Below are 18,551 nucleotides of genomic sequence, written 5' to 3'. Positions count from 1 at the left end.
GAAGAGACACCACTGTTCGAACTTATCTTGGCCGAACCAACACTTCCATTTCCACGTTACAAAATGAAGAGACACTTCATGTTGTCGAGGGAAATGAAGCATTGACACCCATTGATCTAGATTGCCACATGTTGGTCTATGAACCAACACAAAATTCAATTCAAAAGACTTAAGTAACTAATTAAAATAATTAGTACAAATTCCCTCCAAATATTAAGTCTTAGAATCTTATGAACCCGCTGCCACGCTCGGCCCGGTTCAACTGCAAACCAAATAATTCCGAGTATTCCAAATATATTTATTTATCCATCATAGGACAAATAAATTACAACCAACTTAAATGATTTATTTTGGAGTCAATTTCCAATTCACTTATTTCCAACAATCGCCCACATGAATGAAATTGATGAACACGATGTGCAGCAATATGCAAATGACGAGAGTTCAATAGGAAATCACCTGTATAGAGTAAGGTAGCTTTTGGCTTTGAACCTCCCCTTGTGAGTTACTATCAGATTTACTAGCTAACCAGTGAACGTGATATCTTGAACTGTTCAGCCGTTTGTGTAAACCAAGACAACAGTAGTCACACAGGATCTTTCCAAACACTGTTTGGTTCTTACGGTTTTGTCCATTTGGCCCTGGAATATCGTCTGGTTTCAAAGAGTGCTTTAGAGAATTCAACCTTTAAATTCTCATAGAAGCGGCTCACTTCGTACTCACATAGGTGATTCTTATTAGGAGTATCATGCTATACCCCACTCGGAATTTCCACAGTATAAGAACCATTAAAAGCAAAGCTTAACCTAAAACGCTGCAGGCATCACTGTTTCACCATAGGAATGAGTTGGAGAGGTATCTCCTCAGCGATACTCCTAAGTCTCATACAACTCGGTTGTCCCGTTGAACCTAGATCTTGAGATCTCCAGTCAGCTAGGTTGGGTTGCCGTTATAGAAACTTTTAAATGGTAGGCTTTAGCACCATTCCCCTCGATGAACGAACAACTGACTCTCTTGATAACCCAGAACCGCCCCGTATATATATATTTTGTTAGTTCCACTATTTATCTGCGAAGTAACTTTATTTTCCCCAGAAAAATGTAGTGGTATTGGTACAAAATTGGAGTATTCTTTTTTGCAGGGTCGATGTAAGTGCTAGTCATCAAGCACCATTCCACAACAAATTTAGAACCACACACAAATACTTACGCATACACATTCACAATAGGGGTGGACCCTACACTGCACACGCTGCATGTGCAGTGTGTGTGGGGCCCACCCCTATTGTGAATATGTGTGTAAGTATTTATGTATTTGTGCGTAATTGTACCAAAACTCGTGAACTAATAGAAATTTAGGGCAATTATTATTCGGAGCTAACCGTAGCATTGTTGAACTAATGACGGTAGTCAAAGTACAGCATTGCCGCCGCCTGAGCCAGATTGATAAGGAAGTCAGGAGAGTTCTAGAGAGAGAGAGCTCCCTGGGGGGTTTCCCCTCCTCCCCATTTCCGCCGCCCCCTTCCCCTCTTTCCCCTCTTCTCTGTTCCCCCTTTTTCTTCTCTTCCTACATCTTCACCTCTCAGTCCCCCTCTCCTTCGATCTCTCTCTCTTCTCTGGTCTCTCTCTTGTCTCTCTTTTCCTTCCATGGTTGTGAGGTGATTGAGACTCTCTTCTTTGAAAGACGAGATCTTCCACTCTCCTCATCATTTTTGGACTCATGAGCCAGAGCTAGGGTTCTAGATCTGATTTTTCTTGGAATCAGTGTACCGGCGACGAAAACGGCGTCTGCAGCTGCTTCTGCCTTCAGTCTGTGGCAGGACGAGTACGAGTTGGTGCGGCAGGTCATCCAGGAGGGGTGTTCATACCTGGCCTCTCAATTGCGGGCTCTCCAACGCCTCCTCACGAGTGTGTTCAACGGGTCCGGCTCCGGCGTCATGGTTCCATGCGACTTTTTGTTTTCTTTTTTCTTTTTCTTTTTTTGTTTGTTGTTTCTTGTATTTCCAACCGGTAGTGTCCTTTTTTTTGTACTGTTTTCTTATATATTATCTGCATTTTTTGATTGGTCAAAAAAAGTACAGCATTGCATGGCAAAAGGTAACAAGGCATTCGATCATAGAGCATTTACAGAATGCCAACAAATCCTCTTGTTGGGAGCTTGTCCCCGAAAATTCGGTTTGTTATTAAGATGATTTTAAAGAATTTGAACTTTAAAAAAAAATAACAATTCCATTTATTACAAATTGTCACAATTTATTACAAATTTAAAACTGCAATTCTTTTATTACTGAAATAAAGTTGAAAAGTGCCATGGCTTGGCTAACCCGACCCCATCTTTAGTTACCGTAGAAATGTCTTCAGAATAATCTATATCCTTGCCTGAACGATTGAACCTGACGTTAAATATCAGGGCAATATAGTACCATTAGCTTATGAAAACTTAGTAGAACAAGACAAAACTACCATTATCCCAATGTATGTATTATATCCAAAATAACAGAAGCACACATAATAAATAATAACGGAACAAGTAATTTGATTCTTGAACACGTAAAGTCTTATTAACGTGATCGATCTTACAATGTTCCCGTACACCATGCTCCCGTTCACTGTGTTCCCGATCACCATGTTCCCACACTATGCTCCCAACTGCCACCTTCGGCATGGCTCAAAACATAGCACGGCTCAAGACAAGGCCGGTCACAACACGTCGACCTCAACCCATCCCCGGGTTCTACCCGCTACGGGTTAATCCATCAGCTACCTCAACCATATTTCCAGCCGTACCGCAATACTCATAATTCCACCTCCATGCTAAGTCTCATCATTTCTACTCATTCTTTTAATTAACTCTATCTCGGGCAATAAAAAACCACAATAATTCTAAGTTTCATGCATAAACGTTGTTTGCTAAGGCACGTTAGTCCCATGCACATATTCACGAAAACACCGAGTGTAGAAATTATCGGGCAATAGCACAGTTAACAATTATCTAAAGCATGCATATTTCTAAAATTGCCGGTTTTCCAAAAAAGACATATCAATTCTTTATCCAAAGTTTATGAGATTTGACAGAGGAGTAGCTTAGGATGTTAGGAACAACTTTATGTTCTACACCAAGTCTGAATAGGACCTTAAGCGAGGTAAAAATGCGATCGAAAATCAAGGTGTTCATTCCGGTACAGTTTGCGAAAATTGAAATTCCCGGAGATTCAACGGTCGGAATTGGTCCGTTCAAGTGTCCAGATGTAGCTAAGGCATTATGTAAAAAACGTTGTCTGCCTCTGCCTTAACAGAAATTTGATATGGAAAGGAGAGCTTTTGAAGGAAGGTAGAGACTGGGGAATATGGGGATCCGATGCAATGGACTGGTTAATGGAACTTCTTCTTCTTTTTTTTTCCCGTAACGCAGAGTGTATCTGGGCCAGCTTGCGCGCACCACGGGACTAAATCTCTACGGCCCCCACCAGCCTTTTCTTACCCCAAAACGGTTTTCACGCATGGGTGGCCCCAATGTTTTTTCGCAATGCAGGAGAGTCTAACCTGGGACCTTAAGATGGTAAGCCCCTCCGTCCTGGCCGATCACCAACTGCACTACCCCTCGGGGTTGGTTTGAGGAACTTGTAAGGCAGGAATATGATCATACTCTCAGTACCAAAGTTTCCAAAGTTCTACTATAACGGAAAATGATAACTTGGAAAATGATAACCCAGCAATACGAAGAAACACAATGCACAATGAAGGATAGAATAATTTCTACTATAATGGAACACATCGGATTATGTTTGGTAACCATTTTATTTTCTGTTTTCTGTTTTCATTTTCAGAATTTTCAAAAATTAACCTTGGAAGTTTGTTTGGTGCACTACTTTCACTTTCAAATTTTGATAATCACTTTCACTATTTGCAAAATTTCTGGAAGTTAAAAAACCACGCTTTCACTTTTTGCAAAAGTAAAAACAAGCTGCCATCTTCCACTACAGTGCCAATTGTGCACCTTACCCACGCCAGACGCAGACTTGGCCGGAGGAACTTCTTTCTTTTTTTTTCCCCGGGTCTCAAACCCAGGGCAAGGTTCTCTCTCTCTCTCTCCAATCTGGTTGAAAGAAATCTACAAAGAGTTGTGGTTCTCACTCTCGATCTAATTGACGAACTCCATACAAGACTTGGATTCTCTCTCTCAATCTGATTAAAACTCTGTCAGAAGATGCGATTTTGTAAACTCTTATTACAGCTTATCCATCCTTTTTTTTACTTATTTGAGCTTCTTTTCATAGCCATAGGATTTCCATTAGATAATGGGTTTCAATTCTTCGAAGAGAGTAGTTGTTGCCTTACGGGGTTCAGGTAGAAATGTCTATGGTAGACTGGTAGTGGCAATGGAAGTCTTCTTTTATTCATGTCAACCATGTTCATGTATTTTGTTTTTTGTTTTTTTTTTTTTTTTGGAAAACAAGTTGACACAAACATGTTTTTCGCTTTCACTTTTTTTTAGGAAAAGTAGAAACTGATTTTAACAAATAGGAAATAGGAAACAAAAAAGTGGCAATGTTACCAAACATAGCCGATCATATGTAGAGATGAAAAAGGTAAAAAACAAGTAACATTTCCAAAGTTTCCGGTTAAGATGTACCATTAATCCTCAAAATATCCAGCATCCTCCAATAGATAGTTCACTGCCAGTTCTTCATTGCCGTCACAGGCCAAAAATGCCTCGATGACAAGGTCACCATCGAATCCCATTTCCTCAAGCTAAAAATGGGCCAAGGAAACAAAACTTAGCAGAACATACCAAGTAGTACAAGAGAAACACAAATAAGAAGAAAGAAAGGAACTGTACTCGTTCTATGGCCTCCTGCTCTGCTAGTATGACACTAATAGTATGAGGCGTCTCCTGCTTTGCTAGTGAGACATTAATAGCATGAGGCATCTCCTGCTCAGGTTGATCAGATAAATCCCTGCAAGGAAATGAATGTTGACACAATTAGTAGAGAGGACGATGCCTACTTCTTAACGGAATCACGAACATGTTCCCATTCTCAACTGGTGTTTATATTTCACAGAAGATCCATACTCAAGGAAACCCTCTCTAAGAGCGTGTTCCAGGCTTCTCGGAAAGACAAACCGACTAATAAGACAAATTTACGAAGGATAAGTCACAATGAGAGAAATTTGCTCTTTTTCTCTCTTTTCCCCGCCTTCTTTTGGAGTGCAAGTATTAAAACTTGAAGGAATGCCGGCCACCACATATATCAGAACAATAATCTGCGAGCCCCAAAATCCCAAAAAACGAGAAAGGAATACTACTTATGAGGTTTCTCAAGCTCACAAATTAAAATGTCCTTTTGCGCTCTCCCCAAATGTTCGACGAGAGGCAAGAAGGGGTGAAGAGCCAAGCATTTATTCCTCTTTCCTACACGTCTATCGAACCAAGGAAACAGAAAGCCTGCTATACCTCAAGGAAAGGCCCAATATATTCCAAGACTTCACAAGGGCTCAAATCCCTGCATCCCACTACTCCTCCATTGCCTCGAAAAGTTTAAACAAGAAAATTTGCCAATTCACTCACTCTCCTCAAATCTTTGTAAAATGATAGTAAGAACAAGTACCCACCCATCTGAACCGTCCACAGGCGCATTTATCAATTGATGAAACTCAGCTTCGTGCTCTTCAATATGTCTTGAAATATGGGGGTGTTTTTTTCCTAGTCCCTGACGCATGCGCTGTAACCGAGCAAACAACACACAACTCGTAATATATTTTCTGATAACAACAGAATGAATATGAACTGTACTATCTTCTGATAACAAAAGTGTTCACATGGACCTGTAAAATATGGGGATTCGATTGCAACAGTGGACGCAAGGCTAGGAACTGAAAAGAAAGCAAAGGAAAAATCAGATAAATGAGAAAATTCAATAGCCATGCCAATATCTTATACGGAGTACAAGACGATAAGATGTAGTTACATCTCATCTCATAACAGCTAGGCAAAAGAAACTACTTAAACTGAACGCAGGTCCAGTTATTTTAATGCAAATCCTAAAGACCCGACCAAGGGCGGATCGAACTATGAGTACTGTATTGAAGGATGGGCTATAGGCTATAGCCCAGTCAGCTTTGAAAAAAATAAAAAATTTATATGTAACATTTAGCCCAAATAATTTTAGCTCAACTCATTCCACCTACCAATTCATTTTTAGCCCAAGGCAGATTACACAAATTACATTCTTGATTCCGCCTTTGGACCCGACTACCATCTCTACAGTCTATAGGCTTCGTAGCTCAAGGAATCCAATCAAATATTATAGGAACCAAACCTGTGGGCTATTTCGAAGGAAATCAAGGGGATGTTCAGCGACACCACCAGAGGGAGCAGGTTCTTCAGTTTCAGGGACATCCATGAATATCCTATAACAAAAATTGACTTATTGGCTTATTTTCGTCTTTATTCAAAAAAATTGAATTTTGATTGTAATTTTTTACCTTTTAGATTCCTTTCGTAATGAAGAATCAATAATTCTTACAAAATTAACGAAAAAATAACAAATGCGAATTTTTTTTTTGAATAAGAACAAAAAAGCTTCCTGACTTAATTAAAATACCAAACAACCCCTTAGGAGGTTCGAAATCCCGTGGTCCGTAAAACATGCCAGACTCCTCAACCAAGAAGCCAAGGCACCCTTTTGGTGAACTCTTTGCATAACTTTTAATTTAATTTAAACTTAGGCCTAGTTTGGCATAATAAGCCAAATTAATAGCTTCTTCTTTTTTTTTTTATTCAATTTTTTTTTCGCATTTGTCGATTCCTTTTTGATTTTTTTGAGAATTATTGTTTCGTCATGAGAAGAAAATCTAATAAGTAAAAAATTTCGATTGAAATCCAATTTTTTTGAATAAAAATAAAAAATAAGTCAATTTTTTCGTCTTCATTCAGAAAAAAATAGATTTTGATCGTAATTGTTTCCTACTTTTTAGATTCCTCACGTAATGACAAAGCAATAATCTTCAAAAAATCGACAAGATACTATTAAATGCAAATTTTTTTGAATAAGGACAAAAAAAATAGAGTAAACCATTTAGCTAATAATGCCAAATTAGGTTAAGACTTTGTTCGGAACTCAGAGAAAGTGATGAAAAGTAAAGAAAATGAGAGAAAAGCTGGGAGAAAGATGAGAGAAAATATCCAAACAATTGGAGGCAAATTTTATTAACTTTCGTTTCCTTTCTCATTTCTTCTTAAGTTCCAAATTAATGTTGTAAATTTTTATTTTTATTTTTTTATGTGGATATATCTGAAACGGGGTGGCACGTGCCACTCCTCCCCACTTTATTACTTTTTCTGTCGCCGCTCCCCAGCCAGATTCCCCTCCACCCGACGCACGTTATGCAGAATCTGGATAGATCTTGTTTGCTAGATTTCACTGAGATATTTTAAATGGTAAAAAAATATTAAAAAAATACTTTTTATTTTTATCATATTTGAGTTTAAAATTACGAAAGAAAAGGTAAATGGAGAAAGTGGAACGGGCCCTTACTCTGCCATCGGCCCCTCCCCAGCCAGATTCCCCTCCACCCGACGCACGCTATGCAGAATCTGCGCCGTCACGTCGATCTGGAAGAACCTCGTGAGCGATCTGTCGTACTCGATCAGCTTCTTCGCGTACGAGCTCTTGTTCCACCAGCGCACCCTGGCGCACTTCAGCACGAGGCTCTTCCCTTCGTTGAGTTGGTCGGCGAAAACCGCGTACTCCGTTTCGGGCCGGTGGACGGCCCGGTTCAGACTCTCGATGTCTTCGAATGTTGGGGTCATCCGGTCTAGGGTTGATTCGAGTTGTCTCAAAAGGGGTTTGAATTCTTTGGATTTGGCCCTTACTTCCTTGATGGCATTCACTAGTTCGCCGCATAAGGCATCGAAGATAACTCCGACGACTGCACTCGCCATTGGTGGCTCTTTTCGGAAATTCCAGGGTTTCGGGTTGGGGTTGTGGAGAATATAAAAGCGGAGATTAGAAGCCTGGCTCCACAGATATAGATTAGAAAACAATGTTGAAGGCTGGCTGGCTCCACAGAGATTAGAAAACAATTTGAAAAAATTCATTGTAGTTGGTTTGGTGTGGTGTGGTGAGAGATTAGAAGTGTACTTGGCGTGTTCCCATTCAGTTTTGTTACGATTGAGGGAACGTATTAATCTTCGAGAGAGAGAGAGCTTGAAGAAACTTGGCCGTTCCCGCGTGCAGAGGAATCAGTTGGTGAGGAAGAAGACACAGCAAGCAACACGCATGCGCTCCGTCTGTGTCTCAGTAATAATAGTAACTGGTTTGGATTAAAATAAAATTTTTTCCTTGAATTTTTTTTAAAAATCTGAGCAATTCAAAATATTTTGGACGGCTAAGATAGTACAAAACGCCCCCGGTCCGAGAAGACAACAGAGGACTTAGTTCCTGTCCAGTTTGGAACTATCCAGTTCCGTCCATTTTTATTTTTATTTTTATTTTTGTCAGCCCACCGGAGGCTTACTACAATGATCAGAATCGTTCATCTTGTAGAGCTCGTTAAGTTGTTTAACCATGAATAAAAAAACACTCGAGTCACTTTTTTTTTTAATTAGCACCCCTAGTCCCAATGTCTGCAAATTGTTTTCCTTTGCTGTTTCTTTTGAGTAAATGAAGAAGTAATTTGGTGTGGGAGGTCACCAACCTCGCTCAATATGGTTGCTTTTTTTGTAGTACGATTGCATAATTAATTAATTAATTTCGTCTATGTTTGTACAGATCCCAGCAATGACAATTTCAAAATAAAGTTCAATCATGTGGAAGATGCATTTTTTTTCAACTTATCTTAAAATAAGTTGGTTTATAATTATTAAATTATTTAAATTTATTAATTTTGCGTCAAATTTTTGTGAATTATTGATTTTACTTTAACCTAAATATCTTGAAAAATAATCAGTTTTTAGCAGAAAAAGTAAAATATGTTCACCACATGGAAATCAGAACCACTCCTACTTCTTCCAACAAAAAACATTTTAGCAAACTTAACCCACCATACCAAAAAGACATTACTGAAGGGAGGTGTCCAATTACAAATGGGAACATTGGATGAAATTCGAAAAATATATAGGGCCCTTCAGTAATTTTCAAAAACTATTGAACGCGATCCCCACTCGGCCCAGTCCATAAAGATTAATTACCACATGCTTAGCAGCCATTTGACATTAGTGAATTACTCCGTAATTTAATTTGGCTTAAGATAAATTACTAGTGGGTCTAGAAAATCAAGACTTAATTCTCACTGAGGATAAGCTCATTTTTTATTTACCTCCAAATACAACCTCATGATAATGATTACCCTTTACTAAATACAACCACCCCCTCCCACCTTCACCCCACAATCACCACCACCACCTCTGGCTGGCGACCACAAAATTCACTGTATTCTCTTGTATCTATGTGTGGTGTGGCAGATTGGTGAGGGAGTGGGTGAGGTCAAGGGCGGGGGGCAGTGTGGCTCCCCGAAGTGGAGCCGGTGTGGCTCCGGAAAGTTTTTTTTTTCTTGTATATGATTCAATTTATGAGTGAAATTTTCTCTGATTTATAGTGTGTGTTGTGCGCTTGAGTGGCCCCTAGGCACAAAAAATTCTTATCAGAGCACATGTGGAGCCAAATTAGGGCTGTTAAACGACAGAAAGAGTTGAATTACTGATTGTTCAAGTTTAATTTGAAAACTCAACAAGCTTTAAAAATATGTTCGAGCTAAACTTGACGAACTGATCTTAAACGAAATTTAATTTAGTCAATCATGAATCAATCTTGAATAGCTGGAATGTTTTACACATCATAAATCAAACAAGCTGACTAATAGTTTGTTCCATCTTGGTTTAAAAGCTTAACGGGCTTCAAAAATATCTTTATGACTTTAAGTTCGTATATGTAACAAACCGGTCTCAAACAATCTTTTTAACGAGAGCTCAAACTCAAGCGGTTTGGCTCGTTTATCAGCCCTATAGACAATTCATTTAAACAGATTCAGATTTGCACGAAATAATCACTTATTCCTTTTAGCTTTTCGTGATCTTTTATAACTCTCTACACAGGCTAAATCCAAACACAGCCAAGGCAGCAACGTGCTCACTCAAACCAGTAGACAGGAAAAGCAATGTAAATCTGTTGGCACAGGAAACTAAAATGTGCTCTCAAGTGCTCTAGATTTCCAAACTCAATTTTCTGTAAAAATGGGTTAGAAAACATAAGACACTACAAACAGCGCAAAGAATTGTCATAAAAACCAAATCGACTGCCCCGCACAATCCCAATTAGCCTTCTTGGAAAAGTAAAGCCTATCAACCCCCACGGACAACCATCCAATCATTAGCATAAATACTGAAAATCATATGAGATGATCAACAACAATTGAATTTCTCGTGATGCTGCACCACCTTCACAAAAACTCCAAACACGTCGATGTCAAATTCACTATACCTGTACACATGAATGAAAACACCAGGAAGTTAATCACTAAGCACAGTTTAAAAGCTTATAAAAATGTCGAAAAACCAAAAAAAGGAAAGAAATGGAAGTCAATAATGTATGAAAGGAATTCTAAAACAGACTATCTAAACACAGCATGATAGAGGTGCTCCGGCATCCTACTAACAAAATACCTACCGAGTCAATTTTGGTGTACAATCAGGTTAGCTGAGGTTACCACATGATAAGTGATTCTAACGACCAAAACAAGAAATCCATTTTCCAAAAGGACTCACGAGAAGTTCCTCTAAAATGTTTTAAGTAAAGCATCTCATCCATCCTGATACATGTTTCCACTGCAGCATATAGTGCGTATTGCACCTGGGCAAGCACCATGACCGTCAAGCTTCTCAACTGTCTTGTTTTACATTCCCAACAAAGCAATCATTGGGTCTGCACCTATGTAAACAGCATCATCATGCTCAGACCTTTACTGTCGAACTAATTTTGTCGATCATAGAGCATTTACAGAATGCCAACAAATCCTCTTCTTAGGAATTTGTCTGCCTCTGCCTTCACATAAATTTGGTATGGAAAGGAAAGCTTTTGAAGGAATATGGGGATCCGATGCAATGGACTGGTTAGAGGAACTTATAAGGCAGGAATATGAAAAGACGTACTCTTAGGTGGATGAATTAATAAATCTTTCCCAAGCAAGTCTAAAGGAAAACTGTTTGTGTTAGAATTTATAAAGATGCAGAAACTTTTAGTTACTATCATTCTGGTCTTTTAATGGCAAAACTTGGAAAACGAAAACCCAGCAATGCGAAGAAACACAATGCACCATCAAGGATAGAGTAACATTTACAACGGAACATATCATAAAGATGAAAAGGTAAACAAGTAACATTTCCAAACTTTCTGGTAAAGATGTACCATTAATCTTCAAAATCTCCAGCATTCTCCAATAGATAGTTCACTGCCAATTCTTCATTGCGGTCGCAGGCCAAAAATGCCTCGATGACAAGGGCTCTATCGAATCCCATTGCCTCAAGCTAAAAATGGACCAACGAAACAAAACTTAGCAGAACATACCCAGTACAAGAGAAACACAAATAACAAGAAAGAAAGGAACCAGACTCGTTCTATGGCCTCCTGCTCTGCTGGTGTGACATTAATAGCATGAGGCATCTCCTGCTCAGGTTGATCAAATATATCCCTGCAAGGAAATGAATGTTGACACAATCAGTAGACAGGACCATGCCTACCTCTTAACGGAATCGCAAAACATGTTCCCATTCTCAACTGGTGTTCATATTTCACAGAAGATCCATACTCAAGGAAACCCTTTCTAAGGATGTTCCAGGCTTCTCGGAAAGACAACTGACTAAGACAAATTTAAGAAGGGTAAGTCACAACGAGAGAAATTTGCTCTTTTTCTCTCTTTTCCCCGCCTTCTTTTGGAGTGCAAGTATTAAAGATTGAAGGAATGCCACCACGTATATCAGAACACTAATCTGAGAGCCCCAAAATCCCAAAACGAGAAAGGAATACTACTTATGTAGGTTCCTCAAGCTCACAAAATGTCCTTTTGCGCTCTTCCCAAATGTTTGATGAGAGGCAAGAAGGGATGAAGAGCCAAGCATTATTCCTCTTTCCTACACGTCAACCCAACCAAGGAAACAGAAAGCCCACTATACCTCAAGGAAAGGCCCAATATATTCCAAGACAACACAAGGCTCAAATCCCTATATCCCACTACTCCATTGCCTTGAAAAGTTTAAACAAGAAAAATTGCCATTCACTCACTCTTCTCAATTCTTAGTAAAATGATAAGAACAAGTACCCACCCTTCTGAACCGTCCACAGGCTCATTTATCAATTGAAGAAACTCAGCTTGGTGCTCTTGAATAAGTCTTAAAAGTTGGGGGTTTTGTTTTCCAAGTTCCTGAAGCATGGGCTGTAACCAAGCAAAAACACAACTCATTACAGAAGGAATACGTTATCTGATAACAACAGAATGAATATGAACTATAGTACTATACTCTGATAACAAAAGGATTCATACGGACCTGTAAAATCTGGGGATTTGATTGCACCATTGAACGCAAGGCTTGGAACTGAAAAGAAAACAAAGGAAAAATCAGATAAACGAGAAAGTTCAATAGCCATGCCAATATCTTATACAAGACGATAAGATATAGTTACATCTTATCTCATAACAGCTAGGAAAAAAACTAAAACTAAACGCAGGTCCACATATTTTAATGCAAATCCTAAAGACCCGACTACCATAACTACAGGCTTCGTAGCACAAGGAATGCAATCAAATAATATAGGAACCAAACCTGTTGGCTATTTCGAAGGAAATCAAGGGGACCAAGTCCAGCACCAGCACCGCCGGCAGGAACTGCTTCCTAGAGATGTTTCAGTTTAAACAATATAAGAAACACATAAGAGGAAAGCAGACAAGTATGTGCCAAAAGACAGTAATGTTCCAGTAAAGTTAAACCTGAGGAAACAAATTCAAGGGAGATGAATTAGGAACTCCAGAGACCGGTGCGCCTGCTGCCGCACCAGTTTCAACCCCCCCAGAGGCTGTCTGATTTGCAGGTAAATGAGCCACTGGAACAGCAACCTCTGCTGCTTCTGGAATACCCTGAAAACAAAACAAAATAAGGGTGAAGGCCAGGTTATTGTCAAGATTTCTAAGATACTGGATTTTACAAAATTTAGGGACAGTGCCACTGCACTCCAACATGGCATTGAACAATTTAAGAACATACTGAATATAAATAATCCACAGCTCGCTCTGGGTTGTTGTAAGCAGCTCGAAGTGCACGGATAACAGTTTCTCTTTCCCAGCTGCCACCACCCATATCCATTATTTGTTGAATGGTCTGCTCAAGATTACTACCAGCAACTAAACTGGAAGCAGCCTGATCATATGTGTCAGAAGGACCACTGCAACAAAAGTTCTGATAATTGTGAATGATTGTGGTTTGTTTGCCATACATACATAAGCTTGTGCAAAGCCGATGGAGAAAACACCCAAATTTGTTTTCATACTTTATTTTCCACTCTCCTAATGAAGGAAGAAGAAATATTACGTAGCAAGTGATATTATGCCACATGCACGTGTAACTAACAACTTCAGCAACTGAAATTTATTCCATCTCCATATGCAGATGTTTTTCATACAAGTGTAAAATTATATGCTGGAGAATCCAATTCTCTAGTCTAGTTCTGAGAATATATGGATTGAGAACTATTATACCTGTTTATGATTTTCATTTCTCCAAGCTTTACAGAATCTTGGACCAACTTCCAGATTAAAAAGTGGGAAATTAGAAACAGAAACTGATTCATAGTGCTTGGAGTCCCAATATGGAAACAGTTGTCGTGCTACAGTTTGGGGGAATTGGATGACCATATCGGTGTCTTAAGGGCTGCTTATTTACCTCATCTCTCCTGCACAGGCTGTATGTTTCTTACGTTAGCAAGTGGTAAACTAGTTACTTGTCATCCATATCAATTTTACCTCGCAAACAGTTGTAACAATACAAACAAAAATCTGGAAATCCCCATTCCAAAGATTAATCCCCTAGTTGAATGGTTCATTCATGAAGGTCCTCACTTCACACATCTCCAAGACAAGGATACATTTTCATACCTCAACATGTTCATTTTTTTCTACCAAAGTGATTGGGATAGGGAGGGGTTTTCTAAACCTCATAGGTAGTGCACTAGTTAACTTGGGTTATAGTAATGATTAAATTTGCATCGGAGGAAGCTAATATTGGACAAACAGTTGGTGCAGCAGTGTAAACCAATTCAAAAAAAGGATAACATGCTCATTAAGGCATGGATACCAATATATTAAGTATTTCCACTTTCCACATAGACCATCACAAATTTGATCAACTACTTCTCACGCTCTACAATGAGAACTATACTGCCTTCACTTGTCCTTACAACCTTCCTAACGCCCTCACCCCTCTCAAAGGTTTAGTATTACCATGAAACCTTGGTTAACGGTTGCCTAGATATTGCAATTGATACATTATATCAGAGATAGAGCCCATACTTAGCTGTAACCAAATTGGAAGCAGGCGAGGTGCTTTCAGGGGCCCTGCAAAACAAATCCAAACAGAGAGTTGGACCCAGATGACGGAGATCCATTATACAGATGCTTGTAAATTATACTCACGGTGCTTGTGTGGGAGCTTCAGTGGCAGGAGTAGGATTAGAGGTCGGTTGAGTTACGGATGCAGGCTGTTCGCACATGTCCACAAGTGATGTTCAGGTTTGGGATCACATGAAATAAGGTAACAAATGACAATAACAACAATAATTATGGACATTGCAAACAGAAATACCTGAGTGGATGTGGTCCCACTAGAGCCTGAAGTTTTACTCTGTCCATACAACAAAGAATACAAAAGTAGAATAGAAAAGTATGAGAAGATGAATGTATCGTTAGATATGAAGTCTAGCATGTCAGTATCCCAAGCTGACAATACATGCAATCTTACTGCTAGAAAAAAAGATGTATGACTATGACCAACAAGGATACTTTAAACAACTCTAACCAATATATGTAATCATGGCATACACTACCAGTATTCGCAGGTAAATAAAAGATCCTAGATGTAAAAATAACACAAAAGTCATAATCTAAAGAAAGAAGCTACCTTGCTAAGCATCACAACAAGAAAACCATCTTCAGAGACCTTGTTCTCTGTCAGAGTACTTTCGTCTTTCAAAACCTTTCCATTGTGAATCAATAATTGCTGACCACATGGATAGTTGTCTTTTCCTTGTATATCTTCAATATTTTTCTTTACTGCCATGATCTAGGATGAAAATGAAGTAACACATTAGTCAATCATGAGCAAACTTTTGATACGTGTGGCATGACGTATGAATTCATGTTTATAAGTACAAAAACTTGCTTCGATCTATTACATATCGCCAAATGCTCTTCTAAAAGCTTTCACAATTTAACCAGCCAAAACTCTCTCTCTTCTCCACGCCTTAATACTACAACTACCTATATATGAAACTATCTCGTAACACCACAATACTACAGGAGACCTCATCCTAAGGCCCACTGCTTTTCCTATGAGATAGTCCTGATGACGAGAAATGCGTAACATATACAGGAAATAGTCACAATTTTGTCATCAATGAGAATGTTCTCGATGACTTTGGTTTCCATATTTTTGTCGTCATACTTTCAGTCTCTAGTATTCAAAGTCTAGTTCAATAAAGGCATTGGCTGTTCAGAATCACAATAAGCAAACCAAAAATAACCTCAATTCGGTTTCAGTTATCGTATGTTCATAAAAACAAAACATAAAATATCACTTCCATTAAACAGGAATGGGTGATATTTGGCTTTTGGCTGCTGAGAAAACTAAGGACAATCACCAAAGAAAGTCATATTGAAAAACAGTTTAGACCAGGGAACTCAAAGAGAAGGTGTTAGGTGGCAAAAATTAAATCGATTGACGGGGTTAGCATCCAAATTTATATATTTGGAGTTAATTCATTTATGAGCAATAGTTTAAAGGGCGGTCATTGTTATTTTGCTTCTTTTAAAGTATGCAAACGGTTAGGGCTTATACTGGAGAACTCAAAGAGATAGGATTCAGACAGATCACCCTTCTTCTTATAAGTACAGACTTGGGGTTCAGGGGAGCATTCCGATCAAAAGAATCTTTAGAGTATGAACCTTCCTTTTAAAGACAATGGCAACAACCCTACGGCCAATCAACCCCCCAAGGGCCCCAACCCACCCCCTTTCGTCATCTGAGCCGTTAATTGCCGAAATGGACGGCCCGATCGGCCACACTACACATTGTAGGGCAGGAGTGCCCTACAGCACCCCCAGGTTCAAAAGAAGGGTAATCTATATGAAGTCTGAACCCTATCTCTTTGAGTTCCCCGGTCTAAACCCTAACCATTTGTGTACTTAACCCCATTAATAAATTTTATTTTGCCACCTAACACCTTCTCTTGGTAATCTGCAGGCAAGGCCCAAGAGGCCACCTCCCAGGGCCTCCATTTTTTGGGCCAAAAATAGGGCCCCCAAGCCGAGTAAGTGTTACTATTATAGAATAGCCCAAAATCTGAATGTCCTATGTTTATGTTCCACTCAAATGACGCCAGTTCAAATCTCCATCAGACCCTTCGGGGTTTTTTTTTTAATCTTAAAGGGTTGGGACAAAATGTTCTTCAAAACCTTTAGCTATTGATATTTGAACCTAACCCAATGAGAGTTTAACCTAACCCAATGAGAGTTTATGTAGAGTTGGTACCACAAAACAATTGTTTATCACATTCTAACAGCCAAACAAACAAAAGTACATCTAGACTTCTGAGTAAAAACACAGAAATACTAACATTGCATTCATTCCATCTTTAATTCGTTTAACTATTTTTACAAAGCTCAATAGCTAAAATAAACAAGAACAAAGCATGTGTATGAGTATATTTTCATTCTTATTTGCCTTTTGTTTTGAAGATAAAAAGATAAATTCATGGGAGAGTTCGCCTACGGCCCGCAAATGTACAGGGCCATCCCTGGTAATCTGCGGTGATTTTTGGATATACAGAAAGAAATACCTATACAGACACAGATAAAGACTTTATATGCGTTTCCATTGAGAGAGATGGGGGACTCACGGTGTCAGTGGGCTGAACCCTAATTTCGAAGTGGCTGCCTTTGAGAGTCTTTACAGTGAGCTTCATCTCGACGAATCGGAGGGTCTGATCGAAGAATGCAGAGAGCTACAATCCGAAGGAGGGATTGGAAATTTGAAACCCTTGAACCACGGATCGAAATTCGAAAGGGGAGCTTTGAAAGAGAGAGAGAGAAACTGAAATCGTCTTTGCAGGTTATGATGAAAGGACTATACAGTTGATCACGTGAGCTGCACCACGTGACTCCCTATGTTTTTTTCCCTTGGGTCCTTCTGAATTTTCTAGGAATATTTTGAGGAAAATATTTTCCGATAAAAATACTGCTTCAAGAAAGGGAAGAGGATGAGAACAGCAAAATGTAGTAATGATTTATTTATTTCCAAGTAAATGAGCAAAGAGTATTATAAAAAAAAATAAAAAAGAATTGAGCAAAGAGTGTACGAGAATGTTATATACCAAAAATATTTTCAACCCTAATTGAAACTTCGACGTTTTTACATGACAACAAACAGTGTATGAGAATGACATAAATATTGACAAGACCTGTAATTTTTCTAATAAACTCGCAAGGTTGCCATTTAGCACATGAACATTGACATAAATCACGAACACTCAAAACGACTTTCAGACTTGATAGCATTGTACGACGTGTCACAAAAGATTATAAATTCATGTTGTCAAAACGTTAAACGAGTTAGATCGACATCTCCACAACAACAAAAACGAAAAGAATATATATTGGTGGATGTGTAGAAAGTTATTCAACAATGGAACATCATCTATATACTTGAGTGTTATATTTCATTGATTTAAGAGGACAAAAAACAAAGAAGAAGTTAGATGGAGGTATTTTTTCACAAGTGGCGAGAGGCATTATGGGTGAGTTCAACACTAGAAAATGTCATTCATTAGTTGTTGATAGGGCTGCAAATGAACCGAGAAGCTTGCGAGTTTGATCCGGCTCGCTAATGCTCGATTCGTTTAGTAAACGTCTACTTAGCTTGTCTGGAAAAAAAAACAAAAAACTTGGCTTATTAAGGAAGACTAATTTAGTAAATATGACTAAGCTCGACTCGACTTGTTTACGACCCTAGATTTATTGATCTTGTTTGCAAAGTAAAGATATGTTTATATACATTTGTTCTTGGTGTGTTGATAACTTGATATTACTTTTTTATTACACTTAAAAAATGAAAAATAAATGTACATAACTAACAATAACACATAAAATCGAGGATGGATAAAATAAAACGGGATGAAAAAGGCAAATATCTACCTCATTTCTCTCATTGGATCGAAAAATACCACCCTAGTATGTGGGACAAACAAAATTTCACAGGTTGGGCTGGGAGTCATCTGTACCCAGTAATTACAA

The 18,551-nt window shown here is 38.7% G+C and overlaps 2 protein-coding genes across 3 annotated transcripts; both read right to left on the bottom strand.

Moving 5' to 3' along the window:
* Positions 1-4,375: 4,375 nt before the first annotated feature.
* LOC131298764 (uncharacterized) lies at positions 4,376-10,864 on the bottom strand. Its single transcript, XM_058324236.1, has 11 exons — positions 10,707-10,864; positions 10,438-10,480; positions 10,140-10,225; positions 9,941-10,002; positions 9,381-9,412; positions 7,538-8,016; positions 6,320-6,410; positions 5,826-5,873; positions 5,613-5,722; positions 4,840-4,957; positions 4,376-4,751 (listed from the first exon to the last, which is right to left on the bottom strand). Exons 1-11 carry the CDS (start codon positions 10,862-10,864, stop codon positions 4,635-4,637), a joined length of 1,344 nt encoding a protein of 447 aa, XP_058180219.1. The 3' UTR covers positions 4,376-4,634.
* On the bottom strand, positions 10,190-17,470 carry LOC131335295 (ubiquitin receptor RAD23b-like). 2 transcript variants are annotated; one of them, XM_058370601.1, is made up of 13 exons: positions 17,159-17,470; positions 15,163-15,324; positions 14,848-14,886; positions 14,679-14,743; positions 14,556-14,600; positions 13,255-13,432; positions 12,981-13,127; positions 12,817-12,885; positions 12,541-12,588; positions 12,319-12,428; positions 11,609-11,687; positions 11,405-11,523; positions 10,190-10,480 (listed from the first exon to the last, which is right to left on the bottom strand). In XM_058370601.1, exons 1-12 carry the CDS (start codon positions 17,222-17,224, stop codon positions 11,407-11,409), a joined length of 1,125 nt encoding a protein of 374 aa, XP_058226584.1. In that variant the 5' UTR covers positions 17,225-17,470; the 3' UTR covers positions 10,190-10,480; positions 11,405-11,406. The 2 variants fall into 2 exon arrangements, with proteins under 2 accessions (XP_058226584.1, XP_058226585.1); XM_058370602.1 differs by having other exon boundaries at positions 10,190-10,437; positions 17,159-17,367.
* Positions 17,471-18,551: the final 1,081 nt, after the last annotated feature.

The sequence above is a fragment of the Rhododendron vialii genome, chromosome 8a (genome assembly GCF_030253575.1).
Source record: "Rhododendron vialii isolate Sample 1 chromosome 8a, ASM3025357v1".
NCBI lineage: Eukaryota > Viridiplantae > Streptophyta > Magnoliopsida > Ericales > Ericaceae > Rhododendron > Rhododendron vialii.
This window is presented reverse-complemented; position numbering and strand designations above follow the sequence as displayed.